Raw genomic sequence first — 27,017 nt, 5'->3', positions numbered from 1 at the left:
ACTTGTAGAGGAAAATTGTGAAATGGAAATTTCATTAGATAAGTAAATGATAGATAGAAAACACATTCTTTATTTTATAGCTTCTATGACAAACAGTTTAAAACACTCTTTTTTTTGAAATGTTAGAGAAAGCCAAGAAATGCTAATCTGGCTAATGCTTAAGTTGATCAAGAATAAAGTAAGGTCACTTATTTCTCTTTTAAGAAACATTTTCAATGAAATTTGTAGTAATAAAATTGTTGAATACCTGAACTCTTTCTGAATATCAGTTAGAGAAAAATATTTTCTAGAAATCAAAGAACTAGGGTCTCTGATCATTAGATAAAATTCAGACTCGGGGTTACAAGAAAAGTTTGGGATAATCATGAACTCAAATGGGGGAGTTTGTACAAATGTAGGAGGGGCATAAAGAGACATTCTCTAGAAAAATGTGAAACTCATATCTTTCATCCTCCCTATGTCCTAGCACCTTCAGTTTCTGTTAAGGAAACAATTTATCCCTTCCCTTTTGTTTCCCTTCATCTGCATCTCCACAAGGTCACTTTTCTTTGCAGATATCTTGCACACTTAAAAAATGGTTCAAATTCAAAAATATTTGTGTTTATAAAGGAGATATGACTTGAATTTTATGTCTACAATCTGCTGGTAGATAACATTTAAAAACAACTGCCTGTATTTCTTTTCAAAATTTCAGAGAAAATCTACACCTGACATTTCTGAAATGACTTCATATTACATGGCTATTGTTCTATTTTATTTTCCTTGGTTACTCGAGAATTTTCTCTTTTCCTTTCAAATTTTCTTTCCATTGATTAATACTATTTTAGGAAACATTTACCAGGTGTTTAGTGTTTAATGTATGACACCCAAAGTTGTGCATGTTGTTTGGGGAGGATCTGTTTTTTCGGGGAAGGTGGAGAGAGCATACCTGGTGGTGCTGGCTCTGCATTCAGGGATCAGTCCTTGTGGGGCTCAGAGACCATGTGCGGTGCCAAGGATTGAACTCAGCTTGGTGGTGTGCAAGGCAAGCATCCTACCCACTATACTTTTACTTCAGCCTCAAAGTTGTCATGTTAGAGATGCATAATACTGATGTATTTCTCTCTTTAAGATTTGTTGTCATTCATTTATCTATTTTGGGTAATGCTGTTTACCCACTCATACAACTCTATGTCTCTTCAAAACATATCTCACTATACCACGACTCTCACCAAAGTGCCAAAATTACTATGCCAAAGTCCAATGAACCTTCTGTAGCATTTGTGTTCCTACTCCTGTCATAACTCAGTTCAATAGTCTGAGTTCATGACTTTGTTTTCCTTTGTAAAAAACATTGTTAGAAATGTAGACTAGAGATGAACACAATGGCCACTCAACACCTTTATTGCAAACCACAACACCTAATCAGAGAGAGAGTACGAAAGGGAAGACCCTGCCATAGTGGCAGTGTGAGGTGGGGGGAGACGGGACTGAGGAGGGTGGGAGGGATGCTGGGTTTACTGGTGGTGGAGAATGGGCACTGGTGAAGGTATGGGTTCTCGAACTTTGTATGGGGGAAACATGAGCACAAAAATGTATAAATCTGTATCTGTACCCTCACAGTGATTCACTAATAAAAATAAATAAATAATATATCATTAAATTATGATCAAATTTCATCAATACATGCCAATAAAAAGAAATAATTCACTAAGTAAATTTGGGATGGGGGAAACACACAAATATCACTTGCAGAGGCTTGAGATAGTACAATGGTTAAAGCATTTGCCTAGCACAAATATCTCTTTCAAATAATGTGTATAGAAAATTCACTTTTAAGTAATTAATTGCACAATTTTCCATTACTGAAATGCATTGTAATTTTACTTATTTCCTTCTAAACATATAGTATTTAGAGGGGAAATGTTTTAAAAATGGCAAGTGCTACTTAAGATAGACGAACAAGGCAAATATCAACAATGAAAAATCATGTTAATAGAATATATTATTGCTATGACACCCTCTCACCTCTGTTTCTCATTCCCCCAACCCCATAATCCTAATCTGGCAATAAGAAAAACATCAGATACAGCAGAATTGAATGTGTTCATATAAAATATCAAACTAAAATCATCAAAACATTTTTGAGAAATTTTCACAATCAGAGGGAAACTTACAAGATATAATAAACATGTACTGGGCTGGTGTTGAAAGTAGTAGGCAAGGGGATATACATCATAACCTTTCAGTATCTGTATTGCAAACCGTAGTGCCCAAAAGGGGTGAGAGAGAAAGTCCCTGCCATAGAGTTGTGTGTATGTGTGTGTGTGTGTGCAGGGTGAGGGGGTGTCTGGGAGGTGCTAGAAGGAAACTAAGGATATAGGTGGTGGGAAATTTACTTTGGTGAAGGGACTCTTATTGGAACATTGTATGATTGAATTCCAGTCATGAACAATTTTGTAACTCTATCTCACTGTGATTCATTTTCAAAAATAAATAAAAATTTTTTTTAAAAAACAAGCTATCCTATGTATAATTTTCCTATACTGCAAAAACTAGTCTTCCAAAATTAAATTTTACCTAAAACATATTTTAAATATTTCATTGTACATAAGACATTTCTCAGTTTTCACTCTGCTTCTCTGTGATAGTAAATTTTATATGTGACTTTGTATGGCTCCTCAGATTGATTTTGTATGTATCTTTCTATTCTAGATATTTCTGTGAGGGTGTTTTGGATAAACTCAACCTTTTTTTATTTTTATTTTTTATTTTATATATATTTTTTATTGAATCACCATGTGGAAAGTTACAAAGCTTTCAGGCTTAAGTCTGTTACACAATGCTCAAACACTATCCTTTCACCAGTGCACATATTCCACAACCAAGAATCACATTATACCTCCCCCCACCTCCCTAACCCCCCGCCCCCCACCCCGCCTGCCTGTGTAGCTGATAAATTTCACTTTACTTTCTCTTTATTTTCATTACATTGGATATTTCAACAGAAAACTCACTATTATTGTTTGGAGTTCTCCCCCCACCCCAAAGTCGGACCTGCTAGAAAGGAAGCATTTGATAATTTGTTTTCCATCGCTGAGAATGAAGAGATATGAGGTTGTGTGGCCACAATAGTGGCCGCGAGGTTTTCAATTTCTGTTTTTTAGTATTTTAGTAACAAAGTCCAGAGAAATTTCTGCCAGAATTTGCATCATTGCTAGCTCAAATCTCTCTGCTACAATATATAAATAAATTTATATAAATATAAATAAATTTGTATTCCACATATGAGTGCAATCTTTCTATATCTGTTTCTTTCTTTCTGACTCATTTCACTCAACAAGATACTTTCCATGTTGATCCACTTATTTGCAAATTTCATGACTTCATCTTTTCTAAAAGCTGCATAGTATTCCATTGTGTAGTTGTACCAAAGTTTCTTTAACCAGGCATCTGTTTTTGGGCACTCCTATTTTTCCAGATTGTGGCTATTGTAAACAGTGCTGCAATGAATGACTTGTTCAGCCCTTTTGGAAAACAATATGGACAATTCTCAAAAAATTAGAAGTTGAGCTCCCATTTGACCCAGCAATACCATTCATGGGAATATATCCTGGAGAGGCAAAAAGGTATAGTAGAAATGAAATTTACATTTCTAAACTTGTAGGATATCATTGGTTTGTCCTTACTCCTTTGCCACAGAGTTTGGGCTTATCTGGTTATAATCTCTAAACATTTTTAGACAACATTGGTATGTCCTGTTCTCCTTTCCACAAGGAGCTTAGGTATATCGGGTCACGCCCATCAAGGTGCTCCTGAGTCACTCCCATTCCTTTGTCTATTTGTAATCACTTCTATGCTCTCTTCCCCAACCAGTTAATCACCTTTCCCTCTAATCAGACTCTCTGTTATTTTGTAAGATCAGACCTTTCTAGGACATTGAACTTATATTATAAGTTAATATTCTCTTTTTCCTCTCTTATGTCTTTTGAATAGTTTACTTTAGAGCAATGTTCTTTTTGTATGGACAAAGAAAGACAGTTGTTAATATGCTTTGGTAACATGGGATTTAATTGGCTTCGAATATTATTCACTCCCGGGCATCTGCTTTCTCGACTTATGCCTCAGCTGCCCTTAATTCCTAGCACCCCCAAAAGCAGGGTCCCAACGAGGGACTGGACGGACCCAGGGCAAGCGGTGTGTTATGTGCTACCCTGGCATCGAGATGGCCTGGCTAAAGTGCCTAATGCTTAACTATAAGTTAAGAGCTTGGTCATGGACATATCATGTCATGATCCAAAAGCAAAGACGAGACTAGGACCCTGCTAGGGATAGGAAAGACTAATCTGGCCTGCGCACTGCAGTCTGAGATCGAGATGACTCCAGGACATGTATTCTATAAGTTTAATGCATTTCTTGCTATGTCCATACAAAATGATTAATATTATGAATACTTATATGTTAGTTGGACAAGGAGAGGAGAAACACACCGATGGGATTCTGCTCTTGGGTGGGTCATCCTGGTGAAAGAGAATCTGTCCTAGAAGAAGCATCCCCTGAGGGAAAGAACTTTAACCCTATTGATTGTGACCACACCTATGTGTAAGCCCCAACCCCTCATGCTGGGGGATTTAACTAGGCTGAAAGAGTGGGCGGGCGGCCAGTCCCAGTGCCAGATCTGAAGAAGCCAGATCCAGATGCAGATGCAGAGGAGAAGGAGAATGAAGTAGCATGGGGGAGGAAGAAGCAGGAGGAGATTCAGAGGAGAATGGAGATGGGAATGGGATAAACTGCAACTGAGACCAACCAACCTGGCTCTGTTCCTTCCTTCGCCTCCCTCATCATCACCATCAACCTCCCCGGGATAGGGGAAGCGACTGGAGACTACCGAACGTGGGCGGTGGGAGAGATAGAGCACTGCTGTCCTGTGCCCGGTGCGGTGCCCTCCTCTCCCCTCTTTTCTTTTTTGTGTGTTTACACAGAAACTCAACCTTTAAATTGATGGATTTCGAGTAAAGAAAATCACACTTCATAATCTGGGTGAAACTTACCCCATCAATGAGAAATAGGTAAATAGAACAAAATGAGGGAAAACAGGGTGAAGATGGCCAGATAGAGGAGTCTTTCCAACACTGCTCCATCATTAAAGCAAAGGTCAATACTCAAAATAGAATTGGATAGAGTCCTGCAGATTTCTAACAGGTAAGCCACCAAATGCATATCAAAACAACAATAAGTACAACAGATATATTATGGTGTCCTCAGCCCCACCAGGAGTGATCCCTGAGAGCAGAGCCAGGAGTAAGACCTGAGCACCATTGAACATGGCCCCAAAGCAAAACACCACACACAAAAACAGCAATAAGATATCATTCTATTGTGTAAAAATGACCATTATCAAACAAACAAATAAATAAATATTACAGATTATTCCGAGAGAAGAGGTTACTTATACACCATCAGGGAAACAGAAATTAGTGAAGTGATAATGAAACCAATATGGAATTTTTTATTGAATTACCATGAGATAAAACATTATACATGATTGCATTTCTATTTCTACTCAGGCTCTGTGGCAGGGCATTTCCTTTTGCTCTCTTGCTCTCTTTTTGGGTGTTGTGGTTTGCAGTAAAAGTATTAAGTGGCTATTATGCTCAGTCTATAGTCTACTTTCAGCCCACACATTACATCCTGCGTGGGCCCTCCTAGCACCCTTTACTTAGTGATCTCTTCTCTATCTGAGCTGCCTTTTCCCCCAGCGTGTGAGGCCAGCTTCTCCTGCAAAGCCAGTGTGTCCTTGCTGAGTTTTAATCTTGTTGATCTATCTAGAGGTGATAGGGCAGTATTGAAGTCTCCAACTACTATTGTGTTGCTAGCAATGTCCTTGTTAAAAATCTGCTAGCAGTTGTTTTAAGTATTTATCTGGTTCCTCATTAGGTGCGTATATACATAGGAGTGTGATTTCTTCCTGCTGTATATATCCATTGATTAATAAAAAATTGCCTTCACTTTCCCTTCTAATCTTTTTCAACTTGAAATTTATGTTGTTGGATACCAGTATGGCCACCCCGGCTTTTCTGAGGGAGTTGTTTGCTCACAGGGCTGTTTTCCATCCTTTGACTTTGAGTCTGTGTTTACTCTGACTGTTCAGATGTGTTTCTGTAGGCAGCAGAATTTTGAATTCAGTTTCTGAATCCATTTTTCCACTCTGTGTCTCTTAATTGGTGCATTTAGACCACGAGGAGAGGTTAATAAGATCCCAGAGACCTCAACAGGGGCTACCCACAAATACGATCTCTCCAAAAGAATTCAGAGATGAAATGCTGAAGATGTTCAATGAACTCATGGTAACGATGGAACAGACATACAGCAAAGTAATGGAAGACATGAAAGAAATAGTGAAATGGGAAGCCAAGAAAATAAAAGAAAAAATGAGAGCAGAAATGAAAAAGCTATAAAAAGAAGTGTCACAAATAAAGGACTCAGTAAATGAAATAAGAAACTCAGGCCGCCGCTGCCACTGCTGCCCCCTCGGCCGCTGCTCCGGGTCGCTGCCTCGAAGCCTTGATGCTTGGGGGGGGGGGGGGCGCCGAGGCTCGGCCACCGGCACGGGACAGCGCCATGGGAGGAATTCATCTCCGAGGATTTCTCCACGTTGGAGGAGGACGAGGACTACGTGCCGTGGGGTGGAGAGTATAGTGAAGATGATGTAAATGAATTAGTGAAAGAAGATGAAGTGGACAGTGAAGAATAGACACAAAAAACCAAAGGGAAAAAAAGAAAAGCTCAGAGCATTCCAGCCAGAAAGAGAAAACAAGTTGGACTCTTGCTGGAGGAGGAAGAGGAAGATGCCAGTGAGGAATCTGAAGGAAGCAACAGTGAGGAGGAAGAGACAGCTGAAGAGCAGGAGAAGGGCACGGGGTCAGACGATGCAAGAAAGAACGAGGATGAGCTGTGGGCCAGCTTTCTCAACGATGTCGTCCCAAACCAAAGGTGACCCCCAGCGCGCAAGGTCAAAGAGAAAATGAGACTGAAGAGACAAGTTCAGGCAAAGTATTGGTCAAAGCAGAAGACCTAAAGAAACCTAAACAAACAGAAAAAGTTAAAATCACCAAGGTGTTTGATTTTGCTGGGGAAGAAGTGAGGGTGGCGAAGGAAGTGGATGCCACTTCTAAAGAAGCCAAGTCCTTCTTCAAGCAAAATGAGATAGAAAAGCCACAGGCTTCTTTCTGTCCCTTAAGCTCTGTCGTCACTGCCCGCTGGGTCAGGATTAAAAAGACCAAGTGGTATGAGCAGCCTTCTGGGGAAAATTGGAGCCAAGAAGCAGAAGCTGAGCACTCTAGAGAAGTCCAAGCTGAACTGGAAGAGCTTCAAGGAGGAAGAGGGCATCGGGAAGAGCTGGCCATCCACAACCAGGGCAAGGAAGGGTACATTGAGCGGAAAGCTTTCCTCGACCCGGTGGATCACAGGCACTTTGAAATCGAGCGCAACCTCAGGCTGAGCAAGATGAAGACCTGACGGAGACGCGGTGAGCGGGCTAACAGCCAGGTTCCGTCCTGCCGACGGTGGGAGCTGCAGGTGTCCAGCTCTTGCCCAGCAAGGTCCTTGTTTTATACATTGGGTTTCTGTCTTTTTATCTTGATTCTACTTGATTTTGTTCATTGTTCATTTTACTGTACAAGTTTGTCCATAAAAAATTTAAAAATGTAAAAACCAAAAAAAAAAAAAGAAAGAAAGAAACTCAGTCGTTGCCCTCAACAGTAGAATGTCTACAGCAGAGGACAGAATCAGTGAGCTTGAAGATGAGCTGCAAAAAGCTTACAGGCAACAACAAACAGCGACAAAAGACCTCAAAATAGCTCTAGGGTGAAGTAGAGTCCTATGGGATGATCTCAAGAGGAACAACATAAGACTCATCAGAGTACCGGAAAGGCAAGAAAGCAACCCCAATGAAAGAGCCACAGTTAAAGATAGTATTGCTGAGAAGTTCCCAGAGCTAGAAAATGCGGGTATCCAGATCCAAGGAGCCTGAAGGGTGCCAGCTAAAAGAGACCCTAACAAAGAGATACTAAGACGTATCATAGTCAGAATGATGGATGCCATATCAGAATGATGGAGAGCCCAAGAAATGTTTTGGTTTCGGTTTTGGTTTTGTATCTTTTTCTGAAAACAACGCATGTTTTGATGCCTCAATGTTTTTTATGTAAATTCTTTTGATGGCATCACTATATTGCGCCCTTTAGAGTTACGATAATCAATAAAAGGAGACTCTGCCTTTTGTCACAGGATCAGAGTGAGTCCAGTGGCCCTCCATGAAATATAATAATTTCTCTCACATTCCTTGTCTCTGTGTCTCGGACTGAACGAATGTTCATGCAACAAGGCATATCATTATATAAATCACTTTTGAAACATATAGTGTTGTATATATGTATACATATGTATACAGTATATATCACGAAATCACGAAGTCCCATTAACCACCAATTTCTCGGGTGGATCCAGTAATATCTCATTTCATTCTTTCCCTGAGATCTTAGAAGTCTATTTCGACTCTGCCCTCCTTACGATGTCACACTGGGGGTTCTTCAGGGTCAGGGTAACGAGATCCAGCTTGTTACTGGATTTTGCATAAGAATATACCATGAGAAGCTTGCAAGGCTGTCCCATGTGGGCAGGAAACTCTAAGAAACTTGCCAGTTTCTCCCAGAGGGAGAAGTAGGCTAAGATATTGCGCGGCCGCAAAGCGGCTGTGCATTTCTGAGAGCTTGCTTTTAAGTCTCTCTCTGGATGTTGGCTGTTGGTGAGATTACACACACCTGGGTTCCTCTGCTGGTACCTTCATTCATGAGGCCTGTCCAAACATGTGGAGAGGGGCCTCCAGCATGGCTGTAGCTAGGTTCGGTGATCTTTGGTTGCTGGGAGTTCTGCTTGGGGTGGGGAGGGAAGCTGAAGCCCATCCCCTCTGAGGGGCCCCGGGGAAGACAGACAGGCATGCGGGCAAGAGAGTGTATTTATACAGTGTAATAATAATTTGACAACTACTAAAAACTAATAATACAGTGGAGAGGGGGCAGAGTCAACAGGGTTGAAAAACCAAATGCATAGACAATATATTCTTGATAAACTGCTTTAATTTTACACCCAAGATTTATTTTGAAATCTTGTCTGGAGGAACCTTTGGACAAAGTAATCAGCAGGAAGACTCTTAGTTTCTTGCCAGGAGAAAAATTGCCCATAGACAAAATATCCAACAAAAGATAAGAGTGTTAAGACAAAGCATAGAAAACAAGTTCCAATCACTAGTTTCTAAAGTTAGGAAATGTGATGTGAAGAATATTTCTTATGTCCCCCATAGCATATTATGTGTATATGATATATATGTATGCATATATATGGTTATATGTATATAAACTGCCCCCGGTGCCGTATAATCCCATAAATGGCCAACATCCAGAGACTATAAAACCAAGCTCCCGGAAGAGAGTGGCACAGAGTCTCTTGCCGCCCACCCCACCTGATTGTCTTCACCTGGGCCCCTCGGAGAGGACTGGTTGCGTTTCCCTCCATGCCCTGAGTAGAGCCTCTAAAATTGAAGATCTGTGGAACCTGCCACAGTCATGCTCAAGGCCACTCTTCACACATTCAGACTAGCCTCACACATGAAGGAACCGGCAGAGCAACCCAGATGTGTGGGTCTCGGGGCTGAGATCTCCAATGCTGCTTGGATGGGGAGTTGGTCTCTTCCACCCAGATCCCCCATTTTCCAATAGCTTGGCAGTCACACCCAGAAACTGCCCCTGGTGCCGTGTAATCCCAGCAACGGCCAACATTCAGAGACAATAAAACCAAGCTCCCGGAAGAGAATGGCCGAATTGCTGCCGCCGACCTTTAATAGCTTAATTCTCCCTCTTGGAGAACCTGCCAAACTAGAGAGAGTCTATTGCTCGTCCGGGAGAGCCTGGCGAGCTCTGCATGGTGTATTCATACCCCAAATACAGTAAGAGATATATACATACCTCTCGGAGAGCCTGGTAAGCTACTGAGAGTATCCCGCCCATACAGCAGAGACTGGCAAGCCCCCTGTGGTGTATTTATTTGATATGCCAAAGACAGTAAGGATAGGCCTCATTCTTCTGACACTGAAAGAGCCTCCAATCATTGGGGAAGACGAGTAAGGAGAGGCTGCTAAAATTTCAGGGTTGAGTGTAATAGAGACGTTGCGTGTGCCTGCTCGAGACAATAGATGAACAATGGGATGACAGTGATACAGTGATACAGTGACATGTATATAACATATATACATAGTGCAATACAATATGCAGCTTAAGGAATAATCAATTCATGCAATTTGCTGCAACATGGATGAAAATTTTGATACCATGTTAAATTAAGTAAGACAGAAAGAAAAAACAGAATGATGTCACTTTTATGTGGTATTTAAAGTCATTGGATGAGGCAGCTCAATTTTTCGTTGATTGTGAAGTCTCCACACTATTTTTCATAAGTGTTGAATCAGAAACATTCACACTCGCAGTGGGTAAAAGTGCTCTTTTTACCACAATTAGTCCAATACAGATTTTCCCCATTATTTTTGATATGTGCTAGTCTCATTGATGTGAGATATCTCATTGTCATCTTGATTTAGAATTCCTTAGTAATACGTGATGGTGAGTACTTGTTTCATTTGCCTGTTGGCCATCTGTTGGTCTCGCTCAGAGAAATCCCTGTTCATTTTGTCCTCCTTTTTGATAGGATCTTTGGATTTTTCATTGCTTATCTTTTTGAATACTTTACACATCCTGAATATCAACCATTTTTCTGATGTATTGACCACAAATACTTTCTCTAATCCTGTTACTGTCCTTTAGTTTTAGTTCGTGTTTCTTTTGCCATACAGGAGTGATTTCATTTTATGTAGTCCCATTTTAAATTTTTGATCTGTTGCCTTTCAAGTATCTCATTGAGTACCTTTGAGGTCCAGATCGTGAAGCATTCTACCCCAAATTAATCTGGATCTTTGAAATAATGAATAACATTGACAAACCCTCAGCCTAAACTTAGATAAGTCCTCAAGTTCTCTAAATCTTCTATCCCAATGGAAGAAGACTTCAAAACAACACTTTATACAATGGCCATGGAAATTAAGGATGAATGCAAGCAACTCAAAGAAGAACTATTGCAGAATACTAGTGAATACACACAAATAGACTTGAAGAAGCTAAAGAATAAAATAGCAAGTCACAGCTACAGAATTCTCAATGCTGAAATCGTGGAGGGATAGGTGTTTGATCATTGTGTGATTGTTATCGAAACATGAAAGCTTGTAACTATCTCACAGTGATTCAAAAAAATTAAAAAAGACAAAGAAAGAAAATACTGTGGGAGAATTTGTGGATAAAACATGAGTCATCAACAAAAATAAAGAGAAATGGTGGAGGGAAGTGGTCACTTATTATTATTTCCACAATGTTTCACATTATTTCACAATGTCTTTGTTTATTAGATCATCATTTTGCAAATTTTAAATATCATCTTTATTTTTTTGTTTTCATGGTAGTTTAAATAACCTACTTATAAAAGTGTTGATGTTATGGCCTTAATGTAGAGCAATTACAATTGCTTATCATCAAAATGTGCAAGACCTTCCACCACTGTCTATGTAACTTCTAGACCTAGTCTCTACCCCAACACCTTTTCCACCTACTCAGAAATCTTAGCTTTGTTATCAGAGATCAAGGGTCTTTCTTAATTTGGTATCATCTATCCGTTTTTTTTTGTTTTTATAGAGCAAGGATAATTGAGATCATCTGGTATTTGATCTTTACACTCTTTTTTTATTTCATTTAACACAAAACCTTCAGTTTCACATAATTTAAAGTTAAATGCAAGTCTTAATATTTTTATAGCTACGTGTTAGGCCTGTGGATAATTACCTCTTGAAAGTCTATAGAAGAAAGAGGCAGGAATGGAGAAGAGAGAGCGCAGAAGAAGGGATTAAGGAAGGAAGGAATGAGAGAAGGAAGGAATGAGAGAAAGGATGGAGGAAGGGACAGTGGTGGTGATGGATAGGGGAAGGAAGGAAAAGAAGAGAAAAGGAAAAAAGTGAATACAAAGAAATAAAGTGTAAAGAAAAAAAGAGGGGGAAAAAAGAGAAAATAAAGATCCCAATGCCCTGGAGTTTTGTGAGATTTTAATTTCAAAGTCGAGTTGTGAGCCAACTGTTAAGATAGTCTCCCATGGTTCTTATGAAGTTCTACTTCCCTAATTAGCCCATGCAGTTTAGGCTTCAAGCTCTAACTCTAGGGAATTCAGATATTGTTGCATCTTTCTCTTGAGCTCTTAGGCACAGCCAGCCTATGAACAACTGTAGGACCTGAACCTGCTTTTCTGAAAGGTTAGCGTTCAGACTCACTTTCTTATTGCTATGTTGAGCACAATATCTACTTTCACCAACAAAAGTAAGAGGGGATACCATATAGTTGGATCTGAGACCACCTGAAAGAAATCTTTCACCAAATTCCATCTCCTGAGGATTTGAGAATATTTTCACTGTGACTAATGAATAAATGGATGCTCAAACTTCAGGAAAGCACTAATCTAGAGAGGTCATTCGGGAGGTAAGACGCTTGCTTACATGAGATAGAACCAGTTCAATATCTGGGACCATATATGGTCCTTTGAGAACAACCAGGGGTCACCTGGTTGAGCACAGTCTGAGCAGTCCAAGGAAACATTTCTGAGGACCTATGTGTTTAGTTCAAGCACCACCCACCCTCCAATACAAACTTCAGGGAAAGTTATAGCTAATTCTTCCCTGCCCTCATTGTGAGTTACAACCAGAAAGAAATTTTTCCCTATAGGACTGGAGCGATAGCACAGCGGGTAGGTCGTCTGCCTTGCACGCGGCAGACCCGGGTTCGATTCCTCCATCCCTCTCGGAGATCTCAGAGATACTACCGAGAGTATCCCACCTCGAACTGCAGAGCCTGGCAAGCTCCTCGTGGTGTATTCAATTTGCCAAATACAGAAACAAGTCTCACAATGGAGATGTTACTGGTGCCCCCTCGAGCAAATCTATGAACAACAGGACAACAGTGCTACAGTGCTACAGTTAGTTCATTCAATTATTGGTACTTATGACCCAAAATAAGAGAGTCTCTTGCCCGCATGCCTGGCTGTCTTCCCCGGGGCCCCTCAGAGGGGATGGGCTCCAGCTTCCCTCCCCACCCCGAGCAGAGCTCCTGGCAGCCGAAGACCACCAGAACCTAGCTACAGTCATGCTGGAGGCCCCTCTCCACATGTTCGGTCGGGCCTCATGCATGAAAGTACCAGCAGAGGAACCCTGGTGTGTGTAATCTCATCAACAGCCAACATCCAGAGAGAGACTTAAAAGCAAGCTCTCAGAAGTGCATGGCTGCTGTGTGTCCACACAATATCTTAGCCTACTTCTCCCTCTGGGAGAAACTGGCAAGTTTCTTAGAGTTTCCTGCCCACATGGGACAGCCTTGCAAGCTTCCCATGGTGTATTCATATGCTAAATCCAGTAATAAGCTGGATCTCATTCCCCTGACCCTCAAAGAGCCCCCAGTGTGACATCATTGGGAGGGCCAAGTCTAGATAGACTTCTAAGATCTCAGGGAAAGGACACAATGAAAAGTTACTGAGCCCGCTCGAGAAATTGATGATTAATGGGATTTCATGATCGTGATTGTGATGACCCAAAATATGTTTTTTTTCTTCCACCTGTATAAAAGCTAGCACTGAAAAAAAACAATTTCCGTAATCGGAAAATGCAAGAAAATGGCAATATCTCCCATGATTTTTTTGAAAGCACTTCCCAAATTCTTTCCAGTCACTTAAAGATTAACATCTTTGTAAAACTTTTTCTGTTCTCTAAGCTACCTCTTTTCACTTTCCAACCTCACTTTCCAAAAACTAGAGAGTAAAGTTTTGGATATCAGGACTCCCTAAATTGTATTTGTATTTCCTATTGTGGTCCTGTGGGTTTGATTCATTAATGAACAGATAAGTATTTACTCAATGAATAGTGATAACTTCTTGGATACAGGATTTTTTGAATCCTGTAAAGTTATTGGTACCATGAGGTATGTTTTTGTTTTCTGTGTCCTCAATTCTCTACATGCAGATAATTCATTTTATACCAAACATGCATTCCTAATTTTATCCATGCCTAACTATGCAACACAAGGAAGATAAGCACACAGTATTATAACAAATCTTTTAATTAGTGCCAGGGATTGAACCCTTGTATGCAACCCACAAGCAAGGTAATTGTTTTATCACTCAGCTACATACTTCAGTAATAATTTTGGACACATACCTCTGCTAAATATAAACATTATACCTCAGCACTTATGACCTCATTTATATATCCTTAATTTCATTTAAGACAAGATAATTTTTTAGTAACTGTACTAGGACAAATACCAGAAACCTATTTATGTGAGTCACATATTTCTACTTGTTGTTTTTGAAACTATTGATGTTCTCATTAGATCTGACGCACCATGACTATAGGATTACATAGTCTCAGGTAGTATAGGTTTTTTGGGTTACTCCCGATACAGTGCACCCATTCCTCTGTGTTTATTTGTAGCTTCTTTCTCAGTGTTCTGTTGACTTGTAAATATTGTTTTTCTCTTCTCCTTGAGTCCTTTGCATAGTTTATTCAGATCCATGTCCTTTTTGTATGGACACAGGAAGACTAAGCAAATGCTTTGCTTTTGTAACCTAGGAGTCATTTGACTCTACATGATATTTTCCTCCTGGGCATCTGTTCTCTCGAGCTAAGCCTCAGCTGCTCTTACTTCCTAGCACTCCCAAAAGCAGGGTCCCGACAAGGGACAAGACGGACCCAGGGCAAGCGGTGAGTTGTATGCTACCCTGGCATGGAGATGGGCCTGGCCAAAGTGCCTAATGCTTAACTATAAGTTAAGAGCTTGATAATTCACAAATGTTGTCATGATCCAAATAGTGATAACTAGATTTGAACCCTGCTAGGGTGAGAAATGATTGATTAATCTGGCCTGAGTGCTGTAGTCTGAGTCTGTGGCAAGATGTTGCCAGGAGAGCTGCCTTGCAAGCCTCAATGTATCTCTTGCTATGTCCATACAAAAATAACTAGTATTAAGATGTTAATGAGTGCTTGGAGTAAGGAAAGGAGAAAAACACCTTAAGAGTCAGGAAGGGCTTTGGAATGCCTGGGCCTCAGGAAGGGCTCTCTAATAATGATTTTGCTACCTGGCTGTGTGTAGCATAGGGGCAAGGGGGAGAGAGAAAGAGGGAGGAGAGAGAGAAGAGAATGGAGAGAGGCTGCAGTAGATCCAGAGAGAGGACGGAGTTGGGAGTGCGGGAGATGAGAAAGATGGAAGATTGAATAAATGGTAACTAAACAGCAACCAACTTGGTCCTCGTTCTTCCTTCGCCTGCTCTTGGCCAACGGCCGTCCCGATCCAGCCCATACACAGCGGTTCCTGAGAACTGAATGTGGGCAGTGAGACAGAGCTGCCTGGAGAGCCCGTGAATGCACACGCCCCTCGGAGTGCCTTAGATTTTTACACATGATTAACATAATATACAATCCTTATTAAGACATACCTTACTTTAAAAAATCACTGGTAAAAAACTTATTTCTAATATTTTAATTTCAGTAGAAAATAAGATGATGAACACTTAAAGCAATGTATTATTTTAATTTAATAGTTATCTTCTGTTAAGATGGTCTGAGGGGGAAAAAGTGGAATGAAGCATTTTCTGTTTCTGTGTTGTATCCATTTTGAATTGGTCCAGCAAAAGGACCCTAAAAAGGATGCCCCACCCAAAACCCCATCTTAAAGGGCTGGAAGGGTGAGATTCTTCTTGCTAAGAAAATGAGCAGTTCCCAGGAAGCTCTAGAGATTCCCCTATTGCTCCATGCTGCCCCACATTTTCTAAAACCAGTCTAGGCACCCCTGATTAATCAAACTGGCCTACCAAGACATTTTTGGGGTCCTTTTGAACCAAAATTACTAGAAAGTAATTTCACTGCGAACTGAAATTACTTTCTTTACAATTTGTTATCCCTATATGATTGGCTGAGAACATATTATTGTTGATCCAAATTTCTATTATTCCTTATACTGCTTATTTTTATTCTTAGAGTATTTTATATACAATGTATTTTCTCACCCAAATTTGGCACGTTCTCCTGCTTATCCCCTCCCGGGACTAACAATAGATAGCGGAAGTTTCCCTTCTGAAGCTGCATGGTTAAAAAGAGATCCCTAAGAATGCTGATGGGCTCCTCTTTTGGAGATCTCCACTGTGTCCATCTGACCAACGTATAGTCTTGGCTCCAGCTAAACTGTCTCGTTCCTGATAAATTTACTTCCATTCCCATGGCTTGCACCACAGCAGCGTCTGGGTTTGAGTACCTCCTCCCAACATTTACATTTCAAGGAAACTTGGTAAATATCTTTGGGGAAGATCACCTTAAACCCTTCTTTCTAACTCTGCCCTCTAGGAAACTAAGTCTTAACCACTAGACTCTCTACCCATTTTTAGATCTGGAACTAATAACTCAAACTTTGGACTGAATTGAATTCACTGTTTTCTTTTTTGCCCGAGCAGAGCCCCACAGCTGAAAACCTCTGGAACCCAGCCACAGCCATGCTTGAGGCCCCTCTCCACACATTTGGACGAGCCTCACGCATGAAGGAACCGGCAGAGGAACACAGATGTGTGGGACCCGGGGCTGAGATCTCTAAGCCTGCTCCTATCGGGACAGGGCCTCTTTTGCCCAGATCCCCCATTTTCCAGTAGCTAGTCGGTCACACCCAGAAACTGCCCCTGGAGCCCTGTAATCCCATCAACAGCCAACATCCAGAGATTATAAAACCAAACTCCTGGAAGACATCCTATAGCCTAGTTCTCCCTCTCAGAATACCTGGCAAGCTACTGGGAGTTTCCTGCCTGCATGGGAGGGCCTGGCAAACTCCCCATGGCATATTCATCTGCCAAAACCAGTAACAGTGATGTGTCTCATTGCCCTGACCCTGAAAGAGCCTCCAATGCAGCAGTGTTGGGAAGGACGAGTAAAGAGAGACTTCTAAAATCTCAGGGCTAGAACGAATGGAGACATTACTGGACCTACTCGAGCAAATCGATGACCAACGGGATGATGATGATGATGATGATGTGTTTCTCCTTGGAAGTAAGCGAGTATATTTTGGAATTAGAACTTCCTAATTTTTAATATTTTGGTTTTTGTTTATTGGGCCACATCTGGCAGCACTAAGGATTTACTCCTGACTTTGCAGCAAGGAATCACTCCTGGTGGGGTTCTGTAATGGAACCCAGATGATCCACATGCAAGGCAAGTGCATTACCCATCGTTCTATAGTTCTGGATCGGCGAGGTTTTAAAACATTAACCCAAAGACATTTTCCTCTGTGAAAGAAAGTATCATTAGTCGCAAGGATAGCTTGGAACCTGGGGTGAGAAGGGTCATGAGGTAACTATCTCCTTAAGAAATTCTAGTGGGATGATGATGATGATGATGATATGTTAATAATAACCAAAATCTGGAAAAAACCCAAGTGCCCAAGAACAGATGACTGGTTAAAGAAACTTTGGTACATCTTGTCACTTGTATTGCTTTTCATGCTGTTGATCCTCGATTTGCTCCAGCAGGTGCCAGTAATGTCTCTATTTGTCCCTGTCTTGTGCTAGTGTAGCCCAATGGTATGTGTTCCCTCCAGGAACACAGAGCCTCAAATCATTCATTCAGGGTTTTGATGAAGAAGTCTGACCATCTCGTTGGTTGGCAGCCATGCAGTCTTTTAACATCCGGTGGAATCCAGTAGGTAACAGCTATAGTCCAGCGGTCGTCTGAATTGCATTACGTGTCCAGCCCATCTGAATTTCAATGACTTGGCAAATGAGACAACGTCCCTGATTTTTGACCATCGGTGGAGGTCGGAACTCTGGATTCCTTCTCTCACTTGAATGAAATGTGATACTCCTAGCATGCTCTTTTGATTCCTCTTTGGGATTCCTGAATAGCGTTCTCATCCTGTTTGTGTAGTGCCCAGGTCTCTGAGGCGTATGTTACTGCAGAAAGAACTGTGGAGTCAAATAGATGTGCACGGAGTCAGAAGATTTTTGTCCTCTTAACCATTTCTTTAATACTCTTTTGAAGGTGTTCCATGCTGCTCTCTTCCTCCTGCACAGTTTTGGCACCAAGTTATTCCTCATGCTGAGTTCTCGACCCAGGTACACATAGCTGCTGCATTTGGAGATATTCGTTCCATTGAGAGCAAATGGAAAGTCAGGGACTAGTTTGTTTTTTCATGAACATTGTCTTCATGAGATTCAGCTACAGTCTGACCTTTCCACACTCATGGTTGAAGTTGGCCAGCATTTGTGCCACTTGGCTAATGTTTGGTGTTATTAGAACAATGTCTTCAGTGAAGCAAAGGTGGTGTAGTTGCCTATGGTCTATCTTCACACCCATTCCTGTCATCGCATGATGTTCTCGAGGGTGGCACTGAAGAGTTTTGGTGAAATAGTATCATCCTCTAGAACCCCTCTCTTTACGTCAATGATCACTTCCTTGTAGAATGGTGAGATCCTTGTGGTGAATCCTTAATACAGCTCGAGGAGGATCTTGATGTACTGAGGTTAAATGCCCTGTTTAGCTAGGGTTTCAATGATCGCTTCAGTCTCAACAGAATCAAAGGCCTTCTTTAAATCGATGACGATAGACAGAGTGGCATCTTGAACTCTCACGAAATTTCGATGAGTTTGGTCACTGTGTGGATAATGGTCGATTGTCCAGGTCCTTTTTGGAACCTGGCTTGCTCGCATGGTTGTCCTTCATCTAGTGTTCAGTCTATTCTACTCAGGATGACTTGAGTGAACAACTTGTAGACTATGGATAATAGGCAGATTGGGCAATAGTTGCTGACATCATGGATGTCTCCCTTCTTGTACAACAGAGTGGTCCTGCTGGTTTTCCATTGGGACGGAATCTTGCATTCGGACAGGTAGCGTGTGAAGAGCCAAGCCAGTGTATTGACAAGTACTGGCGGCAGATTCTTCAGGTGTTCAGGTCTGACCTTGTCTGGACCGGGTGCTGTACGCGTCTTTACCGACAAAATGGCGTTTTGGATTTTGGAAGGGAGGAGGTTGGGAAGGACATATCCATCCTGAGGAATTTAGTATGTGGGCAGGTGGATGTGGCTGTCGAAGAGATCCGAGTAGAAGTCATGAATAATCCTCTCCATTGCCTTTCTGGAATATGTGATAGATCCGTCAGGTTGTCGGAGGACAGTCATCTTGGTATTGTAGTTGGTGAAAGACAGGCGAGCATTTAAATACTTTTCCCGACTTCTGCCATATCAGCCATCACTGCTGCTCTTCTCTCTTTGAGGTCTTCCTTTATCGCTTCTCTGCACAGCTTTGCGAGCTTACACATTGACTTGTGGTTGCCCGAGGCTCGTGCCGAATCATGTTGACGAATGAGCCGGAGAATTTCCAAAGACAGGCATCTCTTTGTGGCTTTCCTACACTCGGCATTTTTTGCGCAATCATGGAGATGGTGAACCAGACAATTGTATTCCTCGTCAATGTTGTCAATGATGGTATCTTCCCAAGTTGCTGCAATAGTGCCAAAGAGCCCCCAGTTGGTGGCCATTCTGGGAATTCTCTTCTTAAACTTAAACTTTGCGTCCTTTCTCCCCTCTCTGTGAAGTAGAATTTTGCATGAAGGAGACGGTGGTCCTATCCTGCTTGAAATTTTGGGACAACAGCGACATAAGTCAGGCAAAACCTTCGATTGAATATGATGTGGTAATTTAATTGTGGAACTGTCCACCGGGAGACTCCCATGTCCAACATTTAGATTCGGCCATCTGTAACTGTGAGTTACCATGAATGGTCTTGGTCGACGTGATGAACTCAGACAGTCTCTCACCCTGTTCATTCCATTCTAGTCATGGGACCCAATGTGGAGATCTTCGGGTGACCTTCTTGGTCCTATCTTGGCATTAAAATCACCAACAATGATTTTGTAGAAGGTGTGATCTTCTTTATAGAACTTCTCCAGCTCCACATAGAAATTCTCGATTTCTTCTTTATCGAAGTTGGATGTTGGTGCATAGACAACGAAGATAGAAACTGCCAGCTGTGAGCCACATCTATTCAAGCATAATCATCTGATTCGGGTTGTTAGGCATTGGAATGAATCAATGCTCATGGCCAAGTTCATGTTGACAATGACACCAACACCACCAATGCCACTGTTGTTGCATATTCTGAAGAACAGTTCTTCTCCAGTGTCGAAAATGGCATGATGTGATTGATGCTTTCTTGTTTCGGTCAGACCAACGTTGTCGTACTTGATCTTCTGCACTTGCACCATCAGGTCCTCGATGGATGCTTCTGATGCCAGCATGCATTTGTTGAAAGTACAGAGAGTCATTTTAGTCTTTCTTCGTTTTGGCAGTCAAGTTCTTCCCTGAGATTTTATTAGCCTCACCTTGCTTATCCTTCTTAAATGCTGACATAATGGGGGGCTCTTTCAGAATGAGGCCCATTGTTGTTACAGTTGTTGGCATATCAACTACGCCACAGGTAGCTTGCTAGGCTCTGCCGTTTGCGCGGGGTACACTCGGTAGCTTGCCGGGCTTTCCAAGAGGGATGGAGGCTTTTAGGGTGGCCTCCAATCACTGGTAAGATTAGTTTCACACATTTATTTTGTAGTATATGGTTTATTTAAAACTAAAATCATCACAAAATTATTAGAGGGACTAAAATTAAAAACTGTAATAGTGTGTTAAGGTTATGATACAAAATAGCAGAATTACAAGTGTATTACTTTAACAATACAAAATATGAGAACCGTTTTGGGAAATTACTTAGAAAAAGATTCTGGAACCCAATTATAAAAAACTTTGTAACTTAGTAACTTATGGTGATTCAAAAAGTTCTTAAAAATTGAAAAAATATGAATACTATATTGATATTTGTCTGATCATCAGTCAGACTATGAATTCCTAATATTGCTTCTACATCAATAACTGAAACAATGACTAAGTTCTTATAGAGCCAACTTGCCATAATATGTACCGCGAGTAAGTAAATTTCCAATAATCCTTTGCCTGGGACAGGAGCAATAGTACAGCAGGTCGGGCGCTTGAGCACGGCCAATCCGTTAGATGTCTAGCTTCCCATCATGGTTCCCTGAGCACAGCCAGGACTTATCTTTGAGCACAAAGCAAGGAGTAAGCCCATAGAACCAGTAGGTGTGGCAGAAAAACAAACAAAATAATACTTTGATCAGCTACTTAAAATATTGGAAATAATTTTTAAAGGTCCTTCTTAATTTCTTAGCCATTCATCTCTGTTTTGCGTTCATCAGTTTTTTCCCCTTTTTATCATTGTTCTTTTTCTCGGTTCTTAAAACATGTGTGTAGGTTATGTCCTGAGCTTTTCCTTCTTTTCTAATGTCAGCTTGTGTTATTATGATTTCCACTAACTACTGCCTCTGCCATCTCCTTTAAGTTCTCGTAGCTTGTTTCTTCATCCTCATTAGTTTAAAGAAATTTTTTAATTTATTATTGATTTTATTTACCATCCTGTTAGCAGCATTTTGTTCAGTTTCTTATTATTGGACCTGTACCACCATCTTTTATGCTTAGTTTCAACCATCATAGTAATACAGATGATACTTGTATGATTTCTATTTTTGCACCTTTATGTGTGTTAGCATTATGTCCTAATACTTGGTCTGTCTTGGCAAGAATAGCATGTACAGCAGAGAAAAATGTGTACTCAGCTTTCTTATGTTAATGTATATGTCAGTATATGTGAGTTAATCCCAGTTCTTCCATTTCCTCATTTAAAGCTCTTGTTTGTTTATTGATATTATGCCTGTCTGGTTGGTCTGTCCAATGGCAAACAAAATTGGGATGTTGAAGTTTCCCACCACTACTATGTTTACATTAGTATGATTTTTATGAATGAAATTTTATAAATAAAATCATTATAAAATCTATTTGCACAACTATATTCATTGTATTATTCACATTAACCAAAATATGAAAATAGCCTTAGAGTCCAAGAATAGTCTGTATAAAGAAAGTGTGCGAAAGGATGAATCACTTAATTACTTATATCTGGAAACTCTTACTCTCTTAGTATTCCTTTCACATGACCATAAGAAAATTTTAAATATAAATTTAAAACAATGTCAATACAATAGTGGAGAAAAACAGGAACTTTCATGGTGAGTCTAATGTTGGAATGTTGTAAGCATAAAACTCTACAATTGACAGTGTAAAATTCTAAATAATGGAAGCTAAATTATTTTTCCAATTAAAAATGTGTTGGCACTAGTTTTTGTATTATCCATGTAGATAGCATGGTATAAAAATGATAGATCCCTATGATAGTTCTATTCTGAACTTTCAATACATCTTCATACCTATTATCTCGCATAGAGGTGAACTAGTATAAATTTTCCCCATTTTGTTTTGACATATCACCAATAACACCTGTTTGACATCTTATGGTTTTTTGGTTATAGGGTATTTTCACTGGTGTTAAATGACATAGCATCATCATATTGACTTGCATTTCACTGAGAGTGATGATAAACAGTCTCTCACATGGTTCTTTAATATCTCCATGTTTTTTTTTGTAGAAGTGTCTATTAAGCCTCTCTACCAAGTTTTAAATTTTGATATTTTCCCTTCCCATTTGTATTGAAATACTGCTATTTGCAATCCTGTTAATAATAGAATAATGTATTTGTTGTTTCAACACTACACCCTACCACAAAAAAATTACTGCTTCCACCAATGTCTTAACTACCTCCTCTTACCTACTTCCCCACCAGGTAAGGTGAATTCTATAGATAAGCTCTCCAGTTCAACTACCTTTGTTCATATGTTGGTTCTTTTCTATTTTATTTATATCCTATGCATGAGGAATTTTTTGTATCTGTCTCTCTTCTCTGTCTTCACTCACATAATACCCTGTAATTCCACCCACATAGCGGCAAATTGCTTGATTTCATCTTTTCTTACAGCAGAGTAGTATTCCATTGCGTATATATACCAAATTTTCTTTACACTGTTATGCATTTTTTTTTGCTTTTTGGGTCACACCCAGTGATTCTCAGGGGTTACTCCTGGCTTTGCACTCAGGAATTAATCCTGGTGGTGCTTGGGGGTATCATATAGGATGCCGGGCCTTGAACCCGGGTCAACCCATGTAAGGCAAACTCCCTACCCGCTGTACTATCGATCTGGCCCATATACAGTTATGTACTCTTGAGGAACTGTTGTTCCTTCCCAGATCTTATCGACTGTGAATAATGCTGCCACAAGCATAGGGGCATAGATGTCATGTCAAATAGTATTGGGAGAATCTTGGGGTAAATATCAAAAACTGAATTTCTGGGTTATTTGAAAGCTCAATTCTTAGCTTTTTTTTCCTTTATGGGTCACACCCAGTGATGCACTGGGGTTTTTCCTGGCTCTGCACTCGGAAATTACTCCTGGTGTGCTCAGGGGACCATATGCGATGCTGGAAATAAAACCAGGATGGCCACATGCAAGGCAAATGCCCTACCCACTGTGCTATCACTTTCAGCCCCAATTCTTAGTTTCTTGAGACTTGTACATGTTTTCTAAAGAGGGTGAACCAGTGGACATTTCCACCAACCATACTGAGGGTTTCATAGCTCTGGACACGTTTCCTCTTTTTCATGTGAAACAATCTCACTGGCATGAGGTTATATCTATTTTGTTTTGCATTTCTTTGATGATAAGTAAAGAGAGAATTTTTTTTTTGCCCTTTGAGTCACACTCAGCGATGCACAGGAATTACTCCTGGCACTCATGCACTCAGGAATTACTCTTGGTGCTACTTAGGGGACTACACGAGATGCTGGGAATTGAACCCGGGTCTGCCACGTGCAAGGCAAATGCCCTACCTGCTGTGCTATTGCTCCAGCCCTATAAAGAGAGAATTTTGATATACCAATATTCATATGTATGTATCTTTTAAGAGGGAATATATTCATTACTTTTCTCCACTTTTAGATGAGGTGTTCAAGATTTTTGTTCCTAAATTTAAGCTTTATGTAGCTTCAATCTTAACTCATTGTCAAGTGAGTGTTGAACAAATAATTCCTCCTTGTCTCTGTGGTATATTTTCATTGTAATCATCATTTCTTTGAGATAAAGAAACTTCTAAACTTGGTGTATTCTCATTTCTTTACTTTTGCTCTGCAATTTTGGACAGTAGCGTGGGGTCATTAAAATGCCACTCACTTGAATGTCACAAGGAATTCTGCCTATGTTTTCTATGTTATAATTTATGATTGAGGTTTGGGTCAGCTGAAAACCAAACATGGGCTTGCTAGTGGAGAGAGGGACAAAATGGGATTTCTAGTTTACACAAGCTTATCATTCAGCAAACACAGGACTAGAAACTTACTCTCAATGTTTGTTGGCCATGACTTCATCCAGGGACTCCAACACTTCAGCTTTGTAATATTCAAAATCAGCATCAGTTTGAGTAACACTCTGCAACTACTCCAATTACAGTGGGCAGGTTTTTGTAGTGTAATAAATCTGGCGTATTGGAAGACAAATATCATGGCCTCCAGTAGAGCATCAACAGATTCTTGTCCAAGTAGTTTTGGGGTTCATTCAAGAGAAGGATACTGAGCTCACAGATTTTGTTTGTACATAGTTTCCCTTCAAAACATTATAAGTTCTACTCATGAACTCTCACAGAGATATTTATTATAATTGATGAACATTTATTGATATAGCATAGTCACCAAGAGTTCTTTATATTTTATTCAAAACTGATAAAATACAATATTTGTAAAATGGTACAAATAGTTCCAGTATTCTGTCACCAAATCATTTCAATGATAATTTATAAATAAATAATAAAAGATGTCACAAATATTAAAATTACAGCATAAATACTATCAAAAACAATTTTTAATTGCTTGACAGATTTAATTTGGGGGGATAAAGATTATTTTTAAAAATAATCACAGAATTATTAGATTGATTAAAATTTAAAAATTATAATACTGCCTTATCATTATGACACAAGGAACTAAATTACAAGTACATTACTTCTAACAACATAAAATATTGGAATCTTTCTGGAAAATAACTTAGAAAGTTTTTCAGCTGAAACTCAATCACAAATAACTGTGAAACTTGATAATTCATGATGATTCATTAAATTCTTACAAAATTTAAAAATAAATTTTCATGTTGTCATTGGTCCTGATCTTCAGACTACAAATTCCTAATATTGATCTCTATAATAACTGAAACAATGACCACATTCTTATAGAGCCAACTTACCACAACATGCAACTCAAGTAAATACATTCCCAGTAATCCATTGACTGAGACAAGAGCAATATTATAGCTGGTAGGGCACTTGACTTGCACATGACCAAGCCACATTCTATATCTAGCATCCCATGTGGATCCCTGAGCACACCAGGACTTATCTCTAAGCACAGAAAAAAGAGTAAGTCCCGAGCACCAGCAGGTGTGCCCCCTGCAAAAGAAAAAACAACAATCACACATAATAATAATAATAATTCTTCGACCCTGGTTAGCTACTTAAAATATTGTGAATACTTTTTAAAGGTCCTTCTCACACCTGCTTTCACTTCCTTGTTTTTCAGACTATAGATGAGGGGATTCACTAAGGGAGTGACCACATTGTATTGTACAGAGGTGATCGTCTCCAGCGGAGAGCCTGAGGTTGGCAGGAAATAGCGAAGGAATGCTGATCCAAAAAATAAAATCACTGCAGTGAGGTGGGAAGAGCAGGTAGAGAAAGTCTTGCCTCTACCCGAGGAAGAGCTGATATTGAGTATGGTGGAGATAATGAGAGTGTATGAAAAAATTATCAGGACAAATGTAACAAATCCATGAAAGAGGCCAGAAAAGAGCAAAACAGCAAAATTAATGGAGACATCAGAGCAGGACAGAGGGAAGAGAGAGGGCAACTCACAGCTGTAGTGTGGAATAGACCGATCCCCACAGAAATCCAAAGTCATTGCTAGAAGGATATTGAGGAGTGCATCCAAAAACCCTAGGCTCCAGGCCCCCAAAGCTAACCCTTTACAGAGGTGATGGTTCATTTTCTGATCATAGAGCAGAGGGTGGCAGATGGCAACATAGCGATCATAGGCCATCACTGAGAGCAAGGATGCTTCGGTACCTCCGGTGTCAAATACAAAGAAGACTTGAACCAGGCAACCCCTAACAGAAATGGTTTTCGTCTGAGACAGGAGATTCTCCAGCATTTTGGGCACTGTGGCTGAAGAGAAACACAGATCCAGAAAAGACAGGTGACTCAAGAAGAAGTACATGGGTGTTTGGAGACGAGAATCAGTACTGATCACCAGCAGCAGTATCAGGTTCCCCAGAAGTGTCTGGATGTAAATCACCAGGAACAATATGAAGAGAAGAACCTGAATGTTGGGATCTGAAGACAGCCCAAGCAGGATGAACTCAGTGATGATGGTGTGATTCTCCGAGGCCTTTTTTAGAATACTTTGTTCCTGTCCAATGAGAACAGAAAGTAGACTAGTACGCTTAGGTTTCTAATGTTCCTGAGACATTCCCTTCTCCTAATACTCTGATTTGTCAATTTTTCAACTCATTTTAAAGCTTCCCTTTTGATCTCCTCCAAACATCATTATTCCATATGCCATTCACAAGTTCTAGTCACCAAAATCAGTACTACTATATTTTGATTCTCTACTTCTTCTGATATCAATGCTGTTATTATTTCATATTCCTCAGCTCATCTCTTATTTCTAATTAGCTTCATTTTAATTTTGATTTTATCCTTCAACTTTTATTTTCAAACTTTGTTTCTATTTCTTCTGAGAGTGGCTATATTTCATTTCTTTATATGATCTTACTTGTAGCTCATTCACTATGTCTATATTTCATACCCATTTATTATTTATG

The 27,017-nt window shown here is 40.1% G+C and overlaps 1 protein-coding gene and 2 pseudogenes across 1 annotated transcript; 1 reads left to right on the top strand and 2 right to left on the bottom strand.

The window, feature by feature from the left end:
• Positions 1-20,464, bottom strand: part of LOC129405710 (uncharacterized) — a 52,829-nt pseudogene extending 32,365 nt beyond the window's left edge.
• Positions 23-7,511, top strand: LOC101542207 (craniofacial development protein 1-like; annotated as a pseudogene).
• Positions 20,465-25,648: 5,184 nt separating the features above from the next.
• LOC101542472 (olfactory receptor 8S1-like) lies at positions 25,649-26,566 on the bottom strand. The gene has a single exon (XM_004603962.2). It carries the CDS (start codon positions 26,408-26,410, stop codon positions 25,649-25,651), a length of 762 nt encoding a protein of 253 aa, XP_004604019.2. The 5' UTR covers positions 26,411-26,566.
• Positions 26,567-27,017: the final 451 nt, after the last annotated feature.

This window comes from Sorex araneus, chromosome 6, assembly GCF_027595985.1.
Source record: "Sorex araneus isolate mSorAra2 chromosome 6, mSorAra2.pri, whole genome shotgun sequence".
Taxonomy (NCBI): domain Eukaryota; kingdom Metazoa; phylum Chordata; class Mammalia; order Eulipotyphla; family Soricidae; genus Sorex; species Sorex araneus.
The sequence above is the reverse complement of the archived record's forward strand: the minus strand, read 5'-3'. Positions and strand labels throughout refer to the sequence as shown.